This window comes from Ornithodoros turicata, chromosome 1 (genome assembly GCF_037126465.1).
Source record: "Ornithodoros turicata isolate Travis chromosome 1, ASM3712646v1, whole genome shotgun sequence".
NCBI lineage: Eukaryota > Metazoa > Arthropoda > Arachnida > Ixodida > Argasidae > Ornithodoros > Ornithodoros turicata.
Window position 1 is genome coordinate 216,468,931 of NC_088201.1, and position 22,545 is coordinate 216,491,475.

General features: G+C 47.5%; 2 protein-coding genes across 2 annotated transcripts in view; both read right to left on the reverse strand.

Annotated features, from left to right (window-relative positions):
• Nucleotides 1–5,003: 5,003 nt before the first annotated feature.
• Nucleotides 5,004–10,295, reverse strand: LOC135394547 (uncharacterized). The gene has a single exon (XM_064625341.1). The coding sequence runs from the start codon at nt 10,293–10,295 to the stop codon at nt 5,004–5,006; it is 5,292 nt and encodes a 1,763-aa protein (XP_064481411.1).
• Nucleotides 10,296–11,536: 1,241 nt separating this feature from the next.
• LOC135394551 (uncharacterized) overlaps nt 11,537–22,545 on the reverse strand; it is a 33,130-nt gene continuing 22,121 nt past the window's right edge. The window contains exons 6-9 of the mRNA XM_064625354.1: nt 16,154–16,216; nt 14,954–15,105; nt 12,438–12,586; nt 11,537–11,577 (exon numbers count right to left, since the gene is read on the reverse strand). Coding sequence (XP_064481424.1) covers nt 11,537–11,577; nt 12,438–12,586; nt 14,954–15,105; nt 16,154–16,216 — 405 coding nt within the window. The remainder of the gene's footprint in view (nt 11,578–12,437; nt 12,587–14,953; nt 15,106–16,153; nt 16,217–22,545) is intronic.

Genomic DNA, 22,545 nt, shown 5'->3' on the forward strand with positions numbered 1-22,545 from the left:
AAGTGTCCTCCACAGGGTCCTGTTCCTCTTTCGTGCCAGTCTGAAACAAGTCAGCACACTAAAACAATGAAGACACAATGAAGATATCTTGATACTCAATCGACCACAATCGAAGAATCACGTATTTCTGTACTAGAACGCCCCGGCAGACACAGCCGTTGCAGTCAAGCTCCGCCAGTAATTCATTTCGCTAGACACACCTTGCCTGACCCAGACACACTCGGCAAGCTCTAGGCAACATTTTTACATTTCAAATTGAAATTCGGAACTGAACGAAATTGAAGATGGCCACTAGCACCTTCAAGTAACGGAGTAGTGTGAGAGGTGAGTGAAATAGGTTCTATCTGTATTTCGTTCTTTCATTGTATTCTATTTGTATTAGGATGAAATTAATTCGAAACAGGAAGGTTGAAAGGAGACCCCAAACATTTCTCCCTCCCAAGGCCACCGCGTACCAGCAGTATACCCAAGCAGCCCCAGCCTGCTCAGCGACATATATAAATGCTTTCAAACATGAGTAACCCGTACGCTTCTCTCCACCACGCATACGCCACATGGCCTATACGCCACTCCGCCATAGGCTACGTGGCCTTTTGCAGTTCGGGATTAGCTCTACGCTACGGAGGGACGTGACGTTTCAAATTTCCAGCCAATAAACAGACTTCATTACCAGCTGTGAGGCGGAGTGTTCCGTTTGTTTCTGTGGAAGTACATTTCGCATCCGTCGTTCCGAAATTCAGCGTCATGACATCTCTAACATCTCCGGCTCGACTAAGCAATACTAAGCGCCCAATGCCGAGGCGAACGTCAATAGTTGGGCTGACGCGATTCCCACCCGGGTACCTCTCAGTTACAACGTCACATGGGCAGCACACTAACCACTGAGCCACGCGAGCTGGTGACGCGATGCCGCGTGGTTCAATCCAAAGTACGTCAGCCCAGTCGTCGGAACCATTCGAAGGTGACCAAGACGACGACCCATCGCTTACCTGAGATTCGGGAAGTGTAGCGCCCTATATTCATTGGCGCTTGCGGTGTGCTGCGTGTTACTGCGCTGAAAACGTAGTGCGCGTGTGATAGCTAAATTGAACGCATTTCTTTTCCAGTTTGAGGTTTGAACCGTTTAGGGTTTAATGGAATATCATTAACATTCATCTAGTCAATTTCCGTAAGTGAAGTAAAATCATTCGAGGAACCCTTGATCATAAGTTCGGTTCGATTTCCGAAAGAACACATCGACTGAGCTGGCTGTCTCAGTACAGAAAGGAACCGTACTAAGAAAACATTGAAAAGGAACTCATTACTCTGGCAATTTTTATTGATTTCAGCAAAGCATTTGATTCCTTTTCACATAGGATACTATTACTAAAACTGTCGCGGTGTGGAATCCGGGTCCCGACACTTTCGCTGTTCTCGTCATATTTGATAATAGGTATCAGAAGGTTGGCATTAATGGCTACTCTTCTACACTGCAGCGCAAGGTAGCTGACTTGGTCTTTTGCTCTTTAGTGTTTACACGAATGATATAGTGTGGTCACCAAGAACGCTAAGTTTATCATATATGCCGACCATGCGAGCATCTTTTTTCACGGTTCAGACCTTGACGGGATAGTCACGCATGCAAATAGGGTACTGGGACGGGTAAAGTATTTGGCTGATCCTAACTGTTTGAACATCAACGCCAGTAAAACTAAGGCGGTTTTCTTCAACGCAAAAACAAGTTCAGCCCTCAGTATATCTTGAAATAGATAACACAGTTGCCGACATAGTACAAAATGCCAAAACTATCGGCGTAACTTTTTCTTCTACACTTTCTTGGTCATTAAACGTTAATGACGTGCATTCCAAGGCATCGCGAATCTTTGGTTTTCTGTATAGATATCGTAAGCATCTAACCAAACGAATTATGCTACTCTACAACTCATTAATGTACTCACATTTTAACTACTGCTTCTTGGTATGGGAACAACCAAAATGTCCAACCAAGATAAGTTGCTTGTGTTGATTCTTCCGAATTTTGGATTGTCTACCATATAACCACACCACAACTGGTTTGTTTGAACGGTACTCGCTGATTATTATTCATAACCTGTACCGATATAAACTTTTGTGTTATTACTGTACAGCTCATAAAAAGTCCTTAGATAATATCTTATCGTTGTTTGACCTCAAGGAGCACAGTTATTCCTATAATCATCGCGCCAAGAGCTTTTGTCATATCCCCCGATGTAGAACCAGATATGGTGAACAGAGTGTTCATATAGAGGGTGTTCCATTTAAGATTGACCCCACCTTTAAAAAATAATGAATCATCGCATAAGAATGAAACCAAGTGCATAGTGTCACCAACGCAGAGAGTGGGTGCAAATGAAAAGGTGTAAAAGAGCGGCTTCATAAATTTCATAGCCCACAGCTTTTCTTTCTTTCTTATTGATTTAATAATCTCGCGCTCGTGGTTCAAGGTAAGTCGTGAGCAGATATCTTCCGCTTCCCCTGTTTTGTGTCGCTTCACGCCTAAAAAACAAAGAAACGAGATAAAGCGCCGCAGTGACCTCGCTGGTGTTCCCGCACCCGTGACAGATGACACCATAGGCGGGACGGACGACATCAATGCTTGTTCGTCAAGCGGCCGTGAGAAAGCGCTGCAATCAAGCGCTCTTTTCGCGCGACGGAAACTGATTCCGCCGTAGTTTCGGAACTCCGGGCCCTTTCTGCTGGCCCGGGAAAAAAGACTCGAATGAGCTAGAGAGTTGCAACACACTGCATTCGCTTTCTCATGTCAACACCCACAACTTCACAGTTGACATCTCCGGTGTGATCCTCCTAATTAAAAAGTTAGAAAATTAATTAATTAATTATTAAGTTAATTGCGCGACAAAAAATACTATTAAATGCTCCAGGTCACTGGTAACACTATGCACTTGGCTTCATTGATGATGATGATTCATTATTTTTTAAAGGTGGGGACAATCTTAAATGGAACACCCTGTATATTCCCATGTATCTTGAACGAGCCCCCTATTGATCGACTGACAGTGTCAAAGAAAGATATTCATATCGCATGCATTTATAGTTTACCTTGCACGGATGCTTTTCGTGTCACTTAGCCAATGCCATTTTGTACGGGAGCTGTGAACCCGTCAAGTCGTTACTGCGATTTTTTTTCATTCTTTCATTCATAATTGGTGAGGCAAGCGCCAAGTCAAAATGACTTGGCTGGCTGAGATCACAGGCTGGAGCTAAGAAGCGACAGAGTGCATTGAATATGTCATCCATATCCAAGCGCCTTTCGGATTTCAGCGATAGTAAGTACAACTAGCTTTCACTGCATAAGTTGCGCTGATATAATACAGAGAAATGCGCACCTTGTTTTACTGCCCCTTTAAAGCAGCATGGAAAGTGGGGAGAAAAAGTTCACTGCTCGACCGCGTTGAAATGCCTCAAAACTGTCCTACCAAAGAGTTTGTGACCTATGCGAACGTTTCATGCCCCCGCTCGCGCGAACCTCTCCGCTTAGTTGCAGAGGTCGCGTGACAAGGCAAGAGAACGCGTCGCAGGATCTAGCGAAGCACCTGCAGTCTCCCAGGAGGGATGTCACTCGAAGGGGCGTGCAGGTTCACATGGAGTGAGAAAGGACCGCCTGCGAAGATATGCCGGCACGTCCGAAATTTAAGCACATATGAGACAGATAGCGAATATCTTGCAGCATATAGTTGAGACAACAAATGGTCAATAAATTGATATTTGAATGATCCTTGCGCAATGTGTTAAGGCGAGAAAGTAATGCATCATCAACTTAATAATAAATCGATCAAACACACACAACGTGTCTCTGAAAACCATAAAACGTGTGAATGGCATTTCTTATTGCGCGCCGAGCGACGTAGCAACGCCGACTTCATCATATCATCATGATTCGTATATATGGCCGTGAACGATCCATGGCCGGAGTCCTAGTGTTCTGATTACATGCCGGTATATCCATGATGACTTGCTCTTGACGATCCTTACCAGCCTCATCTCGCTTTCTTGGGGAGATCGTCGTCGTTTGTTTTACTGCTGCGCTCAGACGGTATGAGCGGATGATGCGCAGATGGCTGCTTCCGACGAAACATCAGTCTTGCTGGAGTGTTTCCATTGCTGCATGACACGTCGTATGCTGCTTGTATAGAAATCGCCAAATCCGACACGCTACTGTTCCTGAGGGTCTTCTTGACAGGGCTCCTTTAACCTCGTCAACCGTTCTCTCGGCTTGTCCATTAGTGGCAGGGTGAGAAACAAGAAATTTAGGACGGGATGATGGCTTGCGATACTCTACCCCATTGCTGGTGGTGATGCGGGGAATGAAATAATGAGCCAGTTCAAAATAAGGATCAAAGTCCTGTGGTGTCCAGAAAGGTGAAGAGAAGCTTGAGGGCAGAGCGTAGGTGTGATGGATGTGGCCAGGGACCAAGCAATTTTGTGAGAGAGGGGGGCGGGAGTCTAGCTGATTGAGGGATGCGCAAAGTACGGTTCAGGGTGTGAAGATGCTGGTGTAACATGCTTTACACCGTTTCTTTTGTGGAATTCCTGGATCTCCTCGGATACAAATGTCGTCCCATTATCCAAAACAGCCTTCCGAACACGGCTGCCGAATTGTGAGTCATGTGCCGTATTTCCGCCCACTTACTGTAGGCATCAGCCACCAGTAACAGGTAATGGCCTTCAACAGGCTCAGCAAAGTTCATATGAATCGTGTAACACGGTTATCTGGGCGTGTCCACTCTGGCTGTGGGGCTCTCGCAAGAGCCTTCTGTGCCTCACAGCATGCTTCACATGACTTAACCATGGTGTTTAATGTTGAGGAAGGGCAAGGACGACAGACAGCAGGAGCAAGTAGACTTTACTGCCCGAAAGCGAAAACGAGAATGCTAGCTCATGCCCATAACGTGCCTGTCCATCAGGTGCGCGAGCGAGGTGCGCAGTAGCTTCAACTTCCTTAACACTCCCCCCACAATGACTTGTCATCCGTCGAGTTCCAAGCGATGGATCAGCTGAACTGGTCGTCGTAGGTATGCGCCGCCTGATGTCCGTAGGGTGCAGGAACGAACTAGCCCATCTCGACCGAGGTGAAGCTGCTCTACCCGTCCGAGGGTCCAAAACATCCTGGGCTGTCGTCGATCGGGTATGAGGACCAGATCGTGCTGCCGAACGTTGGCCGAGGTTACATGCTTGCTGAGGTTAGCTGACCGCAGTTGGAGAAGGTAGTCTTTCGACCATAGCTTCCAGTAATTGTTTAGAAGACCTTCTTTAGCCTGCTGAATCTGCGAGGGGGAGACATTGACGTCAACTGAATAGAGAAACTGCATTGAGGGCAAGGCGGTAAGCCGTCTCCCGATCAGGAAGTGTGAAGGAGAAAGGGCTTCTGTGTCGTTAGGGTCTTCTGTGAGCGAAGTAAGAGGTCTTGAATTCACAATGGCTTCGACCTCCGTCAACACGGTCTGTAGCTCCTGGAAGTCGAGTTCGCACCGACCTAGCGACCTGCGCAGTGATTCTTTGACGGAGCGCACCATGCGCTCCCAAAAGCCTCCCCACCATGGTGCTTGTTCTACTATGAACTCCCATGTGCTCCGTGTTTGGGTGGCATATTCTTTCACTGCTTGAAATTGAGCGGAAATCATAGGAGGAAGTTCTCGGGAAGCCTTCTTGTATGTTAGAAAGTTGTCGGAATAGATTTTCTTTGGTATACCCCTGCGAGCCACAAATCGCTTAAACGCCATGAGGAAGGTGCCGAAGGCTTGGTCCGTTACCAACTCTAGATGAATGGCTCGTGTAGCTGTGCAAGTGAAGAGTGTCACGTACGACTTTGAATATCCGTGCGCTGTTTTGTAATACAGTGGACCTGCAAAGTCTACCCCGACCACGTCAAACGGAAGTTGCTGTGAAACTCGATCCTTCGGTAGGGGCGCCTCTTGCTCGGTGCATGAATGTGTTCGGAGACGTCGGCAAAAGTAGCAGTGGTGCAGGGCGTACTTGACAGATTGCCTTCCTCTGATCACCCAGTAATCCTCCCGTATCTGATGTAGAGTCTCCTGAACCCCGGCGTGGGCCATCCTTTCGTGTTCGCGAAGAACCATGAGGCGGGTGAACCAGGCTTCCGAAGCAGGCGGTAGTAGGATTGGGTGCTTAGTCGCTGCTGGTTGTTCGGAATGCTGGAGACGCCCGTAAAGCCGGAGAATGCCGTCGTCATCTTTGTACCAACGGAAATTCTGAAGATGCGTGGACTTCTTGTCCAGGAACTTTGCTTGTGTCATCCTGATCCAGTACTGCTCGGAATTTTTCAACTCCTGTGTTGTAAGCGGGCCAGTCTGCTTCCGACCCCTTGAGTTCTGTACGTAGCGCTGCACCCACGCCGTTACTCGACAAAGTCGGTTCGCTCTACTGTACCGCTCTGGCGACATGAGGGTTTGAGCCGCCGCAATCGCCACCGAGGAAACAAGTTGAGGGACCACTTCGTCCTTCCCATCAGGACAAGTGGGTTCTGGTATGAGTGAACTTGGCCAATTTTCCGCACGTGCCAACCACGTAGGGCCGTGCCACCACAAGACGCTGCCCTGAAGCTGATGCCCCTTGACACCTCGAGTGAGGAGGTCAGCCGGATTCTCCTCACCGGGACAGTGTCGCCAACATTCAGTAGAAGTGATGCTTTGAATTTCTTGGACGCGGTTCGCAACGAAGGTCTTCCACCGTGTTACTGGCCCTCTTATCCAATGCAACGCTATGAGAGAATCCGTCCAGAACACACCGTCGGGCACAATCTTCAAAGCAGTGCAGACATATCGGTAAAGCCGTGCGGCAAGAAGGGCTGCCATAAGTTCAAGCCTTGGCAGCGTTTGGCGCTTGATGGGGGCCACTCTGCTCTTGCTGACGAGAAACTCCATGCTAGAAGAGCCGCTCGATGACGCTTCAACGTAGATTACCGCGCCGTAAGCGTAGGGACTAGCGTCAGCAAATACGTGCATCTTCCTAGGCGTGGCCGTGCACGAATATCCCAGGAATCGAGGGAGAGAGAGTTGCTCCAGTTCTGACACTCCCACACACCACTCCTTCCACACTGATTGTATGTCCTCTGGCAGTGGATCATCCCAGTCTAGCTCCGCCTCCCAAATTCTTTGCAGCAGAATCTTCCCAGTAATGGTGAAGGGCGCAAGTAAGCCGAAAGGATCGTACATCCTTGATACGGACTGTAAAATGTGTCTCTTGTCATTCGTCTCGTTTGCAACGAAGTCCAAAATGGCTGCGAGAGGGCATCGTAGTTTGTCATTGTGTACGTCCCAGACAAGTCCCAGCACCTTCTTAGTGTGATCTTGAGTCGTCTCGACGGTTGTGCTGCCGTCGTTGAACATCTGGCGTAATAGGCACCCGTCATTGGTCACCCACTTCTTCACGTTCATGCCTGCGGCCTCAAATATTCGCAAAGTGTCCTGGTACAGAATCTCTGCGTCTGATGATGTTTCCACGCTGACCACCAAGTCGTCGACGTAGAAATGGTCCTGTAGAAGAGCCGCTGCCTCAGGGTAGTCCCCTTCAGACTGCCGTAAGTGATGTCGAATAGTGGCGGAAAGAAGAAAGGGGCTGGACCTGGCACCAAAGGGTACTCGAGTCATCCGCCAAGTTTCAATGTCTGGGAGGGTTTGCCCAGTAACCGGAGTCGTAGAATACCAAAGGAAACGCAATGCGTCGGTGTCCTGCTTGTGAAGGCCAATTTGCAGAAAGGCCTTCTCTATGTCAGAAACAAGGGCGATGGGATGCATCCTGAAACTCAACAGCAAAGAGAGAATGTCCGAATTGAGATTAGGACCCGCGTGTAGTACGTCATTCAAAGATAGAAAACCAGGTGACTTTGACGAGGCGTCGAATACGATGCGTACTTTAGTAGTCTCCCTTTCACGTCGGATCACTGCATGATGTGGGAGATAATACTCCGGGCCAACCTTTGACGCTGTGACATCTACGCGTTCAGCGTGACCGTTCTCGAGGTACTGGCGAATAACTTGGTCGTATTCGTTCATTACAGCCTGGTCTTTCAACAGAGTGCGGGTGGCGTTTCTTAGACGTACTTCAGCTGTTGTCTTGTTTGTCCCGAGCCTAGAGACAAGGTTGTCCTTCCAAGGCAGCCCAACACTGTAGCGACCGTTCTCCAATAGAGTGCTGTCCTCGAATCTCTGTAGAACGGGATCTATTCCTGGTGATTCTGCGGCGTCGGCAATCCCGAGGTGCTCCAAGTCCCAGAATGACTGCAACCTCTCATCTAAGTCGTCTTGGGAGAAGCTAGAAACATCAACGTGGAAAGTGTTCACCTCTGGCGAAGAATAATCTCCCGCAGGACCTTGCAGAGTCCATCCGAAGGTTGTTTCGAGAGCGATGAGGTTACCCTGAAGCCGCATTTGCTTGCCGGTGACAACCGCCCCGTAAAAGTCTGCGCCCAAAAGAATGCTTATTTCTGTTGAGGGAACAGATGCCACAGCCACATCCGCTAACTGGATTCCAGTATTCCTGAGGCAATCGAGAGCCTTGACGTCGATATGCGGAAGGTTACTGATGCATATTTCTGGTATTTCCAGAGCCTCAAAGGACACCTCCTGGGACGTGTACTGGGATCGGAGGGTCACACTGACCCTGCTATGCAAGGACTGCTTCCCGGCTTTTCCGACAGTGTTGATTGCAAGATCTTCCCTTCCCACGATTGGCAGCTGCATTTTCCGCGACAGTGGCTTCTTAATAAATGTCCTTTGGCTGCCGCCATCGATGAGAATACGAATTGGCTTCCGTCGGCCATCAGTAGTGCAAAGTATGGCATACCCCGTCTGCAGGAGCACGACCTGCGGGTATGGAGAACAGTGCTGCCATGTACCGCTTGCTACGACGGTTCCATCCGTAGTTTTCTGACTCCCTTGCCTACATAGGACCGTCAAATGCCGCCCGCTGCATCGTTCGCACTTCAGGCCCTTCACGGATCGACAAACTCTAGCGGTGTGATTCTCCTTTGCGCAACGGAAGCAGCGGCGGCTTCGACGAAGCCGCTCTTCCAGGTCTGCCAGGTCGGCATCTAGACGGCACTTCCTGACGTCGTGATCCTTCCCACAAAAGAAGCAAGCGTTGCCTGCAGTTTTCTTGGTATTCGTTGGTTTAGATGTCTTACTGGCTTCAGCACCGAGTGCTGCAGCGGAGGGCAGTCGGTCCTGTGAATTTCGAGTGTGTTTGCCATCTCGACTCTGTGTAAAACGTCGAGGATCTTGTGTCCCTTCTGCCGCTGCGACGTGTTCCCTGCATTCAGCTTCCATTTTGATGAAGTCTAGTAACTTGCCCAGAACCTTTTCATGACGATCGTCTGCGGTTCCAGTTGCGTCCGCGGCCTCAGTGTGAAGTCTCCTCTGAAAGCTGAGGACCAAGTCGACTGGAAGGGCCTGTTGTAATACTGGGTACAACAGCGAAGAATACGAACTCAATCCAGTTCCCAACGCTTCCAAACTTCGGATATGCGCGCGCGCCGTGTCATGCAGACGTCTAAGTTCGGAGACGTTTCGGGTCGAACGAACCTCCTGAATGGCTAACAGTCGCTTCAGATGGAACTGCATGAGCGAGTCTGGATTGCCGAATCGATCCTGTAGCATTTTGACCGCAGTGTCATACATGTCGCCTGTAAGTTGAAGCCCTTTAACGGAAGCTGCGGCTTCTCCCTTGAGGACAGACGACAAATAGGACATCTTTTCATTGTTGGACAACGATGAATTACAGTGCACGATGGACTCAAAGCGGATCCAGAACTCCTGCCAATTCTCCATATTGCCGTCAAACTTGATGAGCTCTAGCTTCGGCAAATTAGGACGACGAGTAGAGCTCAGAATGGATCCCGACGCTGTATGACCAGTACCTCCCTGTGGCGCAGCAGCACCGGTCTGGACTGTCGCCGCGGTCGTCGAGGCCTGGGCGATGGGCTGAGGCACAAGGCTCCTCCTTAAGAAGCATGATATCGAGGCTACGCGGTCCTGATATTCCAATACCTTGTCAAATTCGGCATCAGCTTGTTCAACGGTGAACAAGGTCTCCAGATTTATGTCAACTTCGTCCAGAGAAGTAGCGAACGTCTTGATACGTTCGGTCAGTAGCTCGCAACGGCCAGCATGGTCAGCGGAAACATCGGTCGTCTCGAGCAGGCGTTCGGCCTCGTTGAGCACGGTTGTCAACCGCTGACGAAGGGATTTCCTCTTAGACAAAAGCAAGGACTTCGTGGCTTGTTCCTGCGGTTCCATCATCCTGCAGGCCTTGGAATGTCCTCTTCCCGGGTTTCGGCACCAGTGTTTAATGTTGAGGAAGGGCAAGGACGACAGACAGCAGGAGCAAGTAGACTTTACTGCCCGAAAGCGAAAACGAGAATGCTAGCTCATGCCCATAACGTGCCTGTCCATCAGGTGCGCGAGCGAGGTGCGCAGTAGCTTCAACTTCCTTAACACATGGTTTCAATGTCTGTCTATGTCACTCCATCAAGCATAACCCCGCTCAAGCCCTGTCAAGAGAACGCTCAGGGACCTGTTGGATTTCGCAAGCAGCGTACAAAGTGTAATTCATGCATTTGTGGTTACTATACCACGGTGAGAGAGGCGGAACCAGAGATGAGGAGGGAAGAAGGACGACCCAACAAGAATTCTCGAAGATTCTCCAACGAAGATTCTCGAACGATTTCGTTGGAGGATTCTTGTTGTGTCGTCCTTCTTCCCTCCTCTTCTCGGGTTCCGCCTCTCTCCTCATGCACCAGCTTGTGAGCGCCCTCTCACTTCTTTCTATACCACGGTACCCAGCATGCACAAATTCAAGGGCTTGCTTCTATTTCCCTCGTGAAATGGCAACATTCAATCCTCGAAGTATGCGACCACAATGTAAAGAAAGTTCTGTCGCCAATGTCCGATATCTTCGTAATTGTGCATCCTGTAGCTCGTCCGGTGTCCCCACATTAATAGTTTCGTACACTTGAGGTAGTACTCGACCACAGTGCATTGCTGCAGATATGTCTTCTACTGTTAGAGAAGGACGCCTTAATGATTCCCGCATTAACATATCCTCAGGCGGGCACTATTCGTCATCTGCCGAAGACATGGGCAACCTGCTTAATACGTGATAATTGCAGTTGAGCTTTCCCGGCCGGTAGCAAAAGTAGTAGCTGTAAGCTGCTAGCCTCCTGGGCATATCTGTTGCGGTACAGTATTTGTAGCTCCACCGATGCTCACCATGGGCTTGTGGTCAGTATATACTTAGACGTGACGTCCTGCGAGGTGCATGAGAATATGCGTAACCCCATGGCGAGTACAATGGCGAGTCCTACTGCATCTGATTGAGCGTAATATCTCTCAGCTTGATCCAAACTCCTGGACGCAAAATTAACCGTCCTTTCATTGCCTTCCTTGTCAAGTTGTTCTGGCACTGGCGCTACACCATACGTGGAGGCATCACAGAGAAATAACGGGCGTTGAGTACCATAGTGGGCTAGCATAGGAGCCCTTCAGATTTGCTGCTTGAGTTCCTCAAAAGCATTTTGGTGCTCTGTAATACACCAGTTATTCAAAAAACGTTCGTAGAGCGCCTTCATCCCAAGGAACGACTGCAGAATTTCCTTGAATGTAGGTCCGTGCGCATTCTGAAGCGCATGTAGTTTAGCTTCTGTTTGCTGAATGCTTAAGGCAATTATTTTGTTTTCCAAATCTACATTTCGACATCTTCAGCCTCGGCCTTGACTTTTCTAGTCTGTCAAGTAACAACTTCAGGCGGTGATGCGGCTGCAGTGGGTCTGCTCTGCTGACCATCATGTCGTCCAAGTAGATTGCTATGCCACCAATGCCAGCCAAAAGCTCGTCCATGTGTTTCTAGAATATTGCTGGAACAGCAGACATTCCGAAAGGTAGGCGCTTGCCTTGGTACAGTTCCTTAATTGTACTGATGGTCAATCGTTCAGCCGAGGATTTCGTCACTCGTAATTGCTGGTAGGCTTAACCCACGTCTAGGGTTTAGAATAGCGTGCCCCCTAGCAGCTGAACTAAGGCTTCACTTGCAGTCGGCAACGGGTACGCAGCCTTCATCGATGCGGCGTTAACTGTCCTGCAATAATCACCACACAGTCGTATGCTGTTGTCCTTCTTTCGCACACACACTAGAGGAGTCGTCCACTCTGCATGCTGCACAAGCTCTAGATTCCACGTTGTTCCAAGCATTGAACCTCAGCACGTGCCGCATCCTGAAGTTCAATGGGCACCGGGCATGCCCTGAAAATTTTGATGTTGCATCTGTTTGAAGCTTGACGTCAACAACATTGCCGCTGTTACCTTGGATGGCACTGCCAAACACCTCTAGTGGTCGGCTAAAATCTGTTCAAGGGAACCACTGTGGAAGCAATTGATTCTGCGTACTTCTATCCGCAGCGGGTGGAAACAGTTCCTTCCTAGCAAAAGTATCTATGGACAGTTTGGTCATGTCCTTGTTGGACAGTACAGTGACGTTGCTTGATCCCAAGATTTCTAGTCCTTCTCCAAGCCAAGTCCTGAGATAGTTTTCGTAGCTAGTGAAGGTATGTTGTCGTACTAAGTCTGATTGTACGTTTCTTCACTTATCAAACGATAAGATGTGCCTGAGTCTCATTCTGACTGAATTGACTTGCCATTCACTAATAACGTTGCGAGCAACTTGGAACTCGAGAATTTATGGAATACCTGGTAGAGGTCGTCCTGTCACTGTCCTCTACAAGAAAATTTGATGTCCTTGTCAGCTGCTTTCCCCTTGCGACGTGCTCATGCTATATGACCCAACATCTTAGAGCATATACACTGCGCAAGTCTTATGCTTGCAGTCCTTGGCAGAATGTGGAACGTCACAACGACGGTAACGGAATTTGCGTACCTCTCTCGTACCTGATGGACATTCAGTTTATGAACGTGCCCCTACGATACTCCTGCGTACTGTTGTTCATCAGTTGCACCTGCTGCTCGTAATGCAAAGTCCAGTACTTCACTGAACGTGAGCTCCTGCTCAACAAAGGCACAATGCTAGAGGTTGGCGTCCAGTATGCCGCAGACAAATATATCCCGCAGCATTGCATCAAGCGGCAAGATTGTAGATGTAGACCCAGTCCCCACTGTCATGGTAGTACCTGCACGTCCTGTTGGGCGATGCTGTGTTGTCAGCTGCTGCTGGGGTGGTTACAGAGCGAAAGTTAGTCTGCCACCAGCTTCCTTAGTACTGTAACGTAGCTGTTGATGGACTCGTCAGGTCGCTGAACTAGCTTTTGGAATCTGCGTCCGTGGAGCACCTCGGAAGGTTGTGGACCACAGTGGTGCTTAAGTAGTGACTCGACAACCATTTCGTAGGTTGTGGCATGTAACTGTCGTGCAGCGAACAATGGTCGGATTGTTGCAAACGTTAACCCACATTTCGTGAGTAGTTGAGCTTGTTTCTTCACGGGATCTTGAATTCCGTTCGCTTCAAAGATGGAGGTCAGACATGCCGCCAATATAACCCAGTCTGAATTGTTCCACAGATCCGTCAACTGTTGCTATTTTGCTTCCGTCTCAACGCCGGTGCTACGCTTATCCTTGATGGGTTCTTGATATGGCACGATACCGGAGAAACCAAGCCGATTTACAACGATTTCTTAAATTACATCACTGCGCCACTCGTGCGCCACCTCGCATTTCTTTCTCCATGGTCGTCTCGAAACGTACGAGAACATGTCATCCAAACTCACCTGCATAATACTCCTCCACTCCACTCCAACAAATGTGGTTACATGCAGGAAAGCTTGAGCCCATATTCTGTTTTACTCTGTTAGCACTTATTCAAAATATTTTGAATGATTCTTATATTCATGCAATCGCAAACAGGAGACACGAAGCAGCAGCGCAACGTCACCAGCACTGCAAACGTTGACTATCCATTATATAATGTTCTCAGAACCAATATGCATAAATGTTCGAGGGCCTTCTACATTCTTTATCATCAACCACAGGCACCTAAACAGATCTGTCTCTTGCCGTTCGCTCGTCATCCGTCCAGTAACACGCTCTGAACACAAGAGTAGCGGCCACAATGACATTCCATGGTGTTTTGCGGCCGCTATACGCCAGTGACGCCGCGTCAACTGGAGGCAGCGGCGACAAAGGCAGGTTTGGAAATACGCCACTGAGCATTCGAAATAGGTCTGTTCCCCCATAGATCACAATATGCGATGCAGCTTGGACCACGTTTCAACAACCGTTCAAATTAGTTACCCACAACGTGTGAGCCTATACAGTTTGAGCATCAGCGCAAATTTCGGAATTTCAGTATTGGGCTGACCACCTTGGTAGCTCAGACGCTAACGTGTTGACTGGCTGAGCCTAAGATCGGGTTCAAACCCGGCCGAGTGGGGCAGGAATGTGGGGGAGGGAACACTGCCTATAGCACCATGCGATTTTAAAGGAACCCCGGATGGTCGAAATTATCCGCAGCCCTACACTGCGTGACGCCCAACACGTCGCCACATTATAGGCCGCCAAGCCCTACATGTAGCGTAATTGGCGCATTGTTGTCCTTACTAGGTTGTGGTTATTACTTGCTCTGCCTTGTATACTTACCCCAATAAAAATCGTGAGAACTTGCATTGGTGAGGACCTTTCTGAAAACAAGTTTCAATGGAGTCATTTTAATGACCATTTGCTGACTTTCGCACTGACGATCGGAACGATAGCAGCACACCAGCGGAATATATAAAACAGAACGATAGCTTTGGTGAAAACCAAGGAATTAGACACGTTGAGCAATGGGCAACTGTTTATGCTAAAAACACATTCTCTTGCATTTGTCGTGAAACGACTTGAAATGAATTTTCTTGTAAGGGGTCTGCGATCTAGGAGAGACATCTTGCGTCGTGTGCTATTCCATCGACACCCACCTCGTGAACACGAAGACGATGTCGGACTCGTTGGTCCCAGGGTATTCAACAATTGTGCTATTAAGCATCGCAACGGTTTGATGTGAGTCAATCGACTCAACCTGTCTACCATGAATTTTCACGAGGTGGTTCCTGTCCTGTTCCTCATTCATCTGGAAATACAGAGGGTTAGCAAAGTCATGCATGTGTCCCTATGTCATGAAATTCCGGGGTTTTCTATGATAGTATTTATCATCATCACTGCCGCCAGTGTGGTCGCTGCGTGGCTTAGGCTCAAATTTTTGAAGGCGATTGTCCTTCCAGTGCTTTGGTTCCTTTCCTTAGGAACCCACAAAGCTACCCTCGAGAGAAGGTAGTCTTCTTTACCTAGCTATAGTATTGAAATCTGCTTCTGTTTTCCTGAACTGCTTCCAGCAGTGCGTCTGATTGCGAGAGTACAGAACATAACTTTACTAACCGCGTCCTAAGGACAAGCCATCGTCCTATATTTTGAACCTAAAAATCTACACTACATGGGTTTGAGAATGGACGATTGCAAGAAATCTCAGTGCTGAATGAAGCACGCGTTACGCCATGGGCGCTTATTGAACTGAGAAAGATAGAATTGCCGATTGTGGTTTCACTTTTGATGACTTTGACACATGTTAACATTGACGTTGTAAGGATACCCATACTATATCCACTCGGTGTATGCTGTCAAATGTAGCATCATGAACACTAATACACCATAACAGATAAGGCAGTGGTCCTGCTTAAGCCAATAATGACCTACAAGACCCTGCTGTACAACAAGAAAACCGATAGCGTGTCGACGGAAGGCGAGAATGTACGAATGCAACGAATGTAGCCCATCAGCAACCTTTGTAAATGCGGCCCTTTAGTGTCTGCGAACGTAAGGATTGTCTGAAACTGGGTGGAAGGTTCTCTGTCGGAGCGAAGGATTGGTCGGAAACGAAAGTAGCCGAAAGTAGCCGAAAGTTCTGGCCTTATTTTTGCCAATTAATGATGTGCTGAATTCGAAACAGGGAACACCGCGATATCAACGTCCCTTGCAAACATATTCCAATAATTTGTTGCTGCTATGAAATTGCCTTGCCCTCAACCTGGTTTCATGCCAGCACCTTGGCTCAGTATGTGCCGTCTGTATGAATAGGGCCACTGATGCTAATGCATGTCGGCAAGTCGAGTATAAGATCGTACCACATAAGTGTCGTAAACCTTCATCTTCAGCTTGATGTTATTTTCTGCAAAGGCTGCATTGATCTGGAACGTAAGAAGAGAGATAGACAGTGTCCGTTAATTGGTATATTATGAAGTGTTTTTGCCATACCCGTCGAAGTTTGTCATACGCGTCGAACTTGCGATTCGTACATTACATAGCGGTAAAAACTGCAGAAAAGAATTACGTTCGTCCACGAATAAGTTCGAACAACATCGTATAGTGTGGCTAATGGAGAGTTCCAACGCATTGGGTGGGGTTTAAGCAGTGTTGTACAGCTTGGGAAAAAAGAGTGCACGGAACAGCACCGCGCCGCATGTCTACATATCAGTGACATCCAAACAGGAAACAATGGCGGACATACATACTGATACATGAATAGAATAGTCAGTCACCCGTTTTTGACTGAGAGCTATTGGGTTCGAATCCTACTGCCGACTGTTCTCACTGAGGTTTTCCCTGGGTTTTCCTTAAACATTCCCGACGAATGTTGACCCAGTCCCCCTGAAGTCGGCCCAGGGCGCATACTAACTCCCCTGCCCCAACTTCTTTATACTATCCCCAGTTCACCGGTCCACATCTGTACACCGCTCACAGCCACAGTTGCTTCGCGGCGCTAACACGAAATTTAAAAAAAAAAGTCACCCGTTTAATATTCGACCTCTTCCTGGTATAATGCAGACGACCTCTGCGATGAAGACATGCGCCAGTGCCATGCATGCCAACTTTTGTCACAAGCTGTACGTGGCGGTACCGGACATGGACATATACCGTAATGGCTCTGTTTTCCGTTTGTGAGTAGAGATCTCGCAACGTTTCTAGCGAAGAAAGAATTTTCCGCTGCAAACATGGGTGGCTGCGGGCTCTCTCAGCAACCTTCTGTAAAGCACACAATTGAAAAACAGCAAGGAAGCTTCAAGGAAGCTTCAAGAAGCAAGGAAGCTGTATTACAAATTTTCGCGTGCTGACGACGAGAAAGCATTTAATAAAGTTTTGGAAGGTTCATTGTTGTTTTTGAATTGTTCTCTACTAGTTGACCTGACTTTTGCAGGTGTACTGGTGTATACCCCATCTACTTTCTGTAACATGGAAAATGCAGGGCAGCCAGGTCTAACGCGATGGCAATCGTTCAACTTCACACAAAATGCGGGGACACCTTGAAATTGCGTGTAATGATTCGCAGATATGAGTTAAATGTAGGACCATACTAGAGAGAATAAAGCGCTGCGAGTTTGGCATTAAAGGGACCATAAAATGATTTCCGCGAAATCCGAGTACTCTGCAGGAAACCGTGATCCGTAACTATCGTGCACACGTCGACTTTTACCCGGCCCTAACTGTTGCCTTATTAAGTACAACGGAGGCGCAGTTACTAGGCAAAAAATAGCGTGCTGACGTCATCGCCATCCAATCCCATCAGCCAACTATGAACGACGAGGAGAACACACCCCGCGGGGCCTCGCGGGTGCATAGTTTCGGTTTCGACAACAACGACGTTGTAATATCTATTGCCGAACTCAATTGAAATATGGCGAAAGGCAAATTATGCAACGATCAAACAAGATATTATGCGACACACACAGCGTCTAGGAATCGTTCGGCATGTAGCAGCTCATAAAAGGTCACCGACAGAGACATTTTGAGGGAGGAAAACCTGCTCTTGTAACCATGCTGACAGTCAACGGCTATATCACATTTCTCGTAAGATTATGTCTCAACGGTTAGATATAATCAAATAAAACATATGTCATGGCGAAATATGCAAGCTTGCTTGCAAATTTGCTCGTTGCAGTTTGCTCGCAAAAGCTTGTCCGCCAATCAGCAACATGCGGTATGCATGATGTCATGGCCAGTTCGCCTCGCAGGGGGGCGTAGCAGCTATCGTTCGTCCGTGGTTGATGTAGAATATTTTTGCTATGTGAACCATTTTCACCTTCATATTTCACACAGTGAATGCATTGTTACAGAGGAACTAACTAAAAATGATCATAGGCTTGTTGTTGGCAATATCCTTCATGGTTTTATAGTGGTAGCTGTTAACGGGAACGTGTCAGGAAGCCGATGTGGTTGTACCACAAAACTCTCTGTTTTAGTTATTCAAATCAACATAGACATATCTACACGTAATGAAAGCGGTTTTGAAATACTCAGAGATGTGTACACTATCCCGGAAACCGTCTCGATTTTACAGCGTTTCCTGCCCCGCTAGTGCCACGATTATGGTAATACTTTTCTCCCGGTAATCCCAGTTGTACATATCCTTACTTACTTCACAGATGACAGGCCAGTACTTCTCACTCTAAAGTAGTTGTGCATATATCAGCAGTAAAAGTGTAACATCCACAGGCCGACACAGCGGTTACCGCCGAACTTTGCGTTACGTAATTGTAAAACCGTCCTGTAATTTTAGACGGACCATGTGTACCGTAAGTAGCACGCATCATGATCAAGAAAAAGGTACAGATACACCGGCTTCACGTAACAAAAGAACAATTTACTTCAACAGACGTTTCGTCCCCCATGCCGGAGACATCATCAGTGCGAGCACACACGTGAAAATGACGTCTAACCAGAGTTCGAGGTAACTCGTTCCTTTTTTATGTAACTTAGCCAAAGTAACTTAAGTTAAGTTCTAAGTTGCTTTTAACTCGATTTTCACTCACGTCCACATAATTTCTTGCTTTCTTTCCTTTCTGTCCTGTTTGTAAACACGGTCGTTTTCAGGCACATAGTTACAAGTAACTCGTCACAAGTAACAACTAACTGAACACAGTACTTTTGCGGCGTGGTAACTTTCAGAGGAACTCGTTTCTTTTTGAGGTAGCTTCCCAAAGTAGCTCGAACTAAGTTCCAAGTTACTTTTAATTCGCTTTTTTCCCGTTTTTTCCTTATGACATTTTGTGCCATAAAACGTGATATTCAATCAATTCAGTATTTTATTCAGGAAGTAAGAACCGCTGCCATTGAAATGAATCAACCATTGTGCGCCCTCAGTGAGTAAGATGCAAAGCGTTCGAATAGACCTCTACCAGAGGAACGTCATCATGACATACAGCCTGAAACCGAAACAAATCGGAAGGAGAGGGCTGGGTTCCACGAACGGGCACTTGTTCGCTGCCTCCCATTGAAAGAAAAGTAGGACCGAGGGTCGCGTCCCTTTAAGGGACCATATCGTAATTCCCTCAAGACCGTGGCTCTTGGGCGCGACCTTGTTCACCTCTAGCTTCGAGCCGAGTTCAATTCTACCAAATTTTGGCGCTGTCGAACAGTATGACGTCATTTGTTTACAAACAGAGAGAGGTCTATTGTTGGACATAAACGAAAACGATCTAAGCGTGTTGCACTCCTCCGCAGGCAACTCTACTGCTCACGCGCGCTGCACCTGCGTAATGCTATTTTGTGTCCGAAGTAACTTGGAAGTAACTCGTTCTTTTTTAAGTAACGCAGTAACTGCGAGTTACATTTCAGGCTCGAGAACTTCGTTATTAACTTAGTTACATTTTGCACACTGTAAATTAACTTCCGAGTTAACTAAGGAGTACTTTTTGACGGGCAATTTCTCAATCTATGCATCTAACCCAGTTTATGAAGGTCGCTGTACGTGTCTAGGAGAGGGCCGCGGTTGACATTGCACTCTCAAACATTGATATTGCACTCTCATTGTACTCAACAAAGACGACTATCACAAGAAAATGCAAGACATCCTAGATGACCCTGCACACTTAGCTAGGCTGCAGCACGACCCCACACCAGGAACCGAACATTCTTCGGTAGACCAGCTGCGTGACCTCAAGAAAAAGGGACGGTTGGACGACGCCACATACCGACGACTGTTTTCCTCGGATGCTTCCATTCCCCGAATCTACGGACTACCTAAGATTGATAAACCCGAGTGCACCTTGCGTCCAATTGTGTCCTTCATCGGATCGCCGACTTACGCTCTGTCCTGGTCGAAATCAAATTCAAAATCAAAATTCCTGGTCGAAATCATCGCCCCTGTAACCGGAAAAACACAGCTGTCGGTCCACAACTCGACTGAATTCGTGCAACTGGCCCGTGACCTGACGTTGGAAGAAAACGACATTATGGTGTCCTTCGACGTTGTATCTCTCTTTACCAACGTCCCGACGGATGTGGCTATAACTTTGGTCGAGGCAAAGGTCCGCACACGTCCCTAACTGTTGTGGATGTGGTGTTACTTCTGCTCTTCTGTCTCAACCAGACTCATTTTGCTTTGCGTGGTCAAATTTACCACAGATTGCTGGCTTCCCCTTGGGTAGTCCTGTGTCACTGACCATGGCAAACATCGTAATGGAACACGTGGAAGAGACCGCCCTGCAAAGAACACAACACGTACCCAAGTTCTACAGACGCTACGTCGATGACACTTTCGTTGTTCTTAATCAAGACCATCTGAACGACTTCCTTTCCATTTTAAATGGTGTGGAGCCCACAATACAATTCACGCAAGAGGTTGAACAACACGGCACGCTCTCTTTTTTGGACGGCAGCGTTCGCAGATACACGGCACGCTACAAACCAGCGTTCACCGTAAGCCCTGTAACAAGATGAATTTCTTGAATTTCGATTCCCATCATCCGTTGGAGCAAAAACGAATCGTCGTGAGAAGCCACAGGTCTGACAAGTTCGCCTCGACTGCTGAACTACTCGCAGCCGAAGAAAAGACGATTGCCGACTCGTTGACTAAGCGGGGATACCCCAAGTCATTTATTGCCAACATAAGACGACGGATGCAAGAGAAGAGATCACACGACAAGAGTAATCACAGCCAGGGCAGGGTGTGCATTCAGGACGACTTTCAAACCTGTCATGAAACTTCGTAGTTTAATTTCCAAACCTAAAGTAGCCGGCCCACCCATGTCCCAAAGCAGAACCGTGTAGAGATAAAATGTCACGATTGCAACGCCACATACATAGGCAAAACAGGTCGCAAATGTTATACCCGGTTTAAAGAACATACACGGGATGTGAGAAACGCAACAAATGCGACGAGGTCGAAGACAGAACTAGTCGACCATTGTTGGACAACGGACCATATTTTTGACTTTGAGAACCCGAAGATTTTGGCTCGTGAACAAAGGTGGGGTCCCCGGAAACTGATGGCATTTACGGCGTGACACACTTGCGTGCAATATCAACCGTGGTCCTCTCCCAGGCATGTACAGCGACCTCCTTAAACTAGGTTAGATGTCATTCTCTCGTGTGCGCTCGCACTGATCATGTCTCTTGCATGGGGGACGAAACGTCTGTTGAAGTTTGACCTTTTTCGTTATCTCTATTCCCGGCTTGTGGAACATTTTTGCACATCACAACACACATAGCACAACAAAGTAGAGCAATGGGAAAAGTGCAATTGGCCCCTCAATCATACTCCTTCAGGTCACTATTCTTTGGGTCTGAGTTGGAATATACTGCCTCCGCGTGGGATTCTGATCACAGCGCTATCTCGAATTCAATAGAAGTATTACAAAATGGGGCTGTCCGATTTATATTCGGTAATTACAAACGCCAGAATGACGGTAGAATCTCAAACGGCCTCTGTTTTCCACTTGCCCAAAAATAAGCCGCCTCCGTTTGTTGGTGTCATTTATGCTGTAATACTGTCAAATGCTTCATTTGCTTTATTTATGCCCAATTTGTTCACGTGGTCTCTGTAAATCTTTGTATCTGCTCTTGTTAACATTGTACTTCTATTAAATTATTAAGGTTAACCATTTTCCTATGTATTCCGTCAATCCCCCTAGACTTGTTGCGGTGAATCATCTCCTTCCACCGTCATTCGTGTAGTTGTTCTTAGGCAACTAATAAATGCATTTCAAGGTGGCATAATACGGCAGCTGTCCACCTTCCACCCGGAAACCAAGTAAGTGGTCCATTTTTATTCTGTGGTTTATCCCTGATTCCCTAAATCAACATTTTCCGCTTCCTACAGCTGATGCGATGCCCGAGAACACACATGGTCCTCAGGATGTCCTGACAGTGTCATCATGTATCGAGGTGTATCGCCAGAACGTCCTAGGGATAACGATCGTGGACTGTCCGTGAAGAGTAATTCAGATTCGTCCTGTGCCCGTCCCTGTAGGTAGCTAGCGGGGCGAGCAATGATACTTTGTTTAATTTACCTGCTCAGAGTTTTTGTTTTGTTTTTTCGGCCGATCCTGAGACAAGATGGACATTACTCTTAAATAAAGAGTGTTCCAACGTAAAACTCTCTGCCTCCAAAAAGGACGATTGTCTGTGGTACATGGAGCATTTCTCGTGGAAAGGACAGTAACGCGCGATTATGTTGCAGTGCAAGAAACGGACTTTGAAGCGATCCAGAGCTAATACTTAGATCAATTCCTCGCTTCGA

Coding starts and splice junctions, on each gene's coding strand:
- LOC135394547 (XM_064625341.1), bottom strand. CDS start 10,295: ATGATGGAACCGCAGGAACAAGCCACGAAGTCCTTGCTTTTGTCTAAG.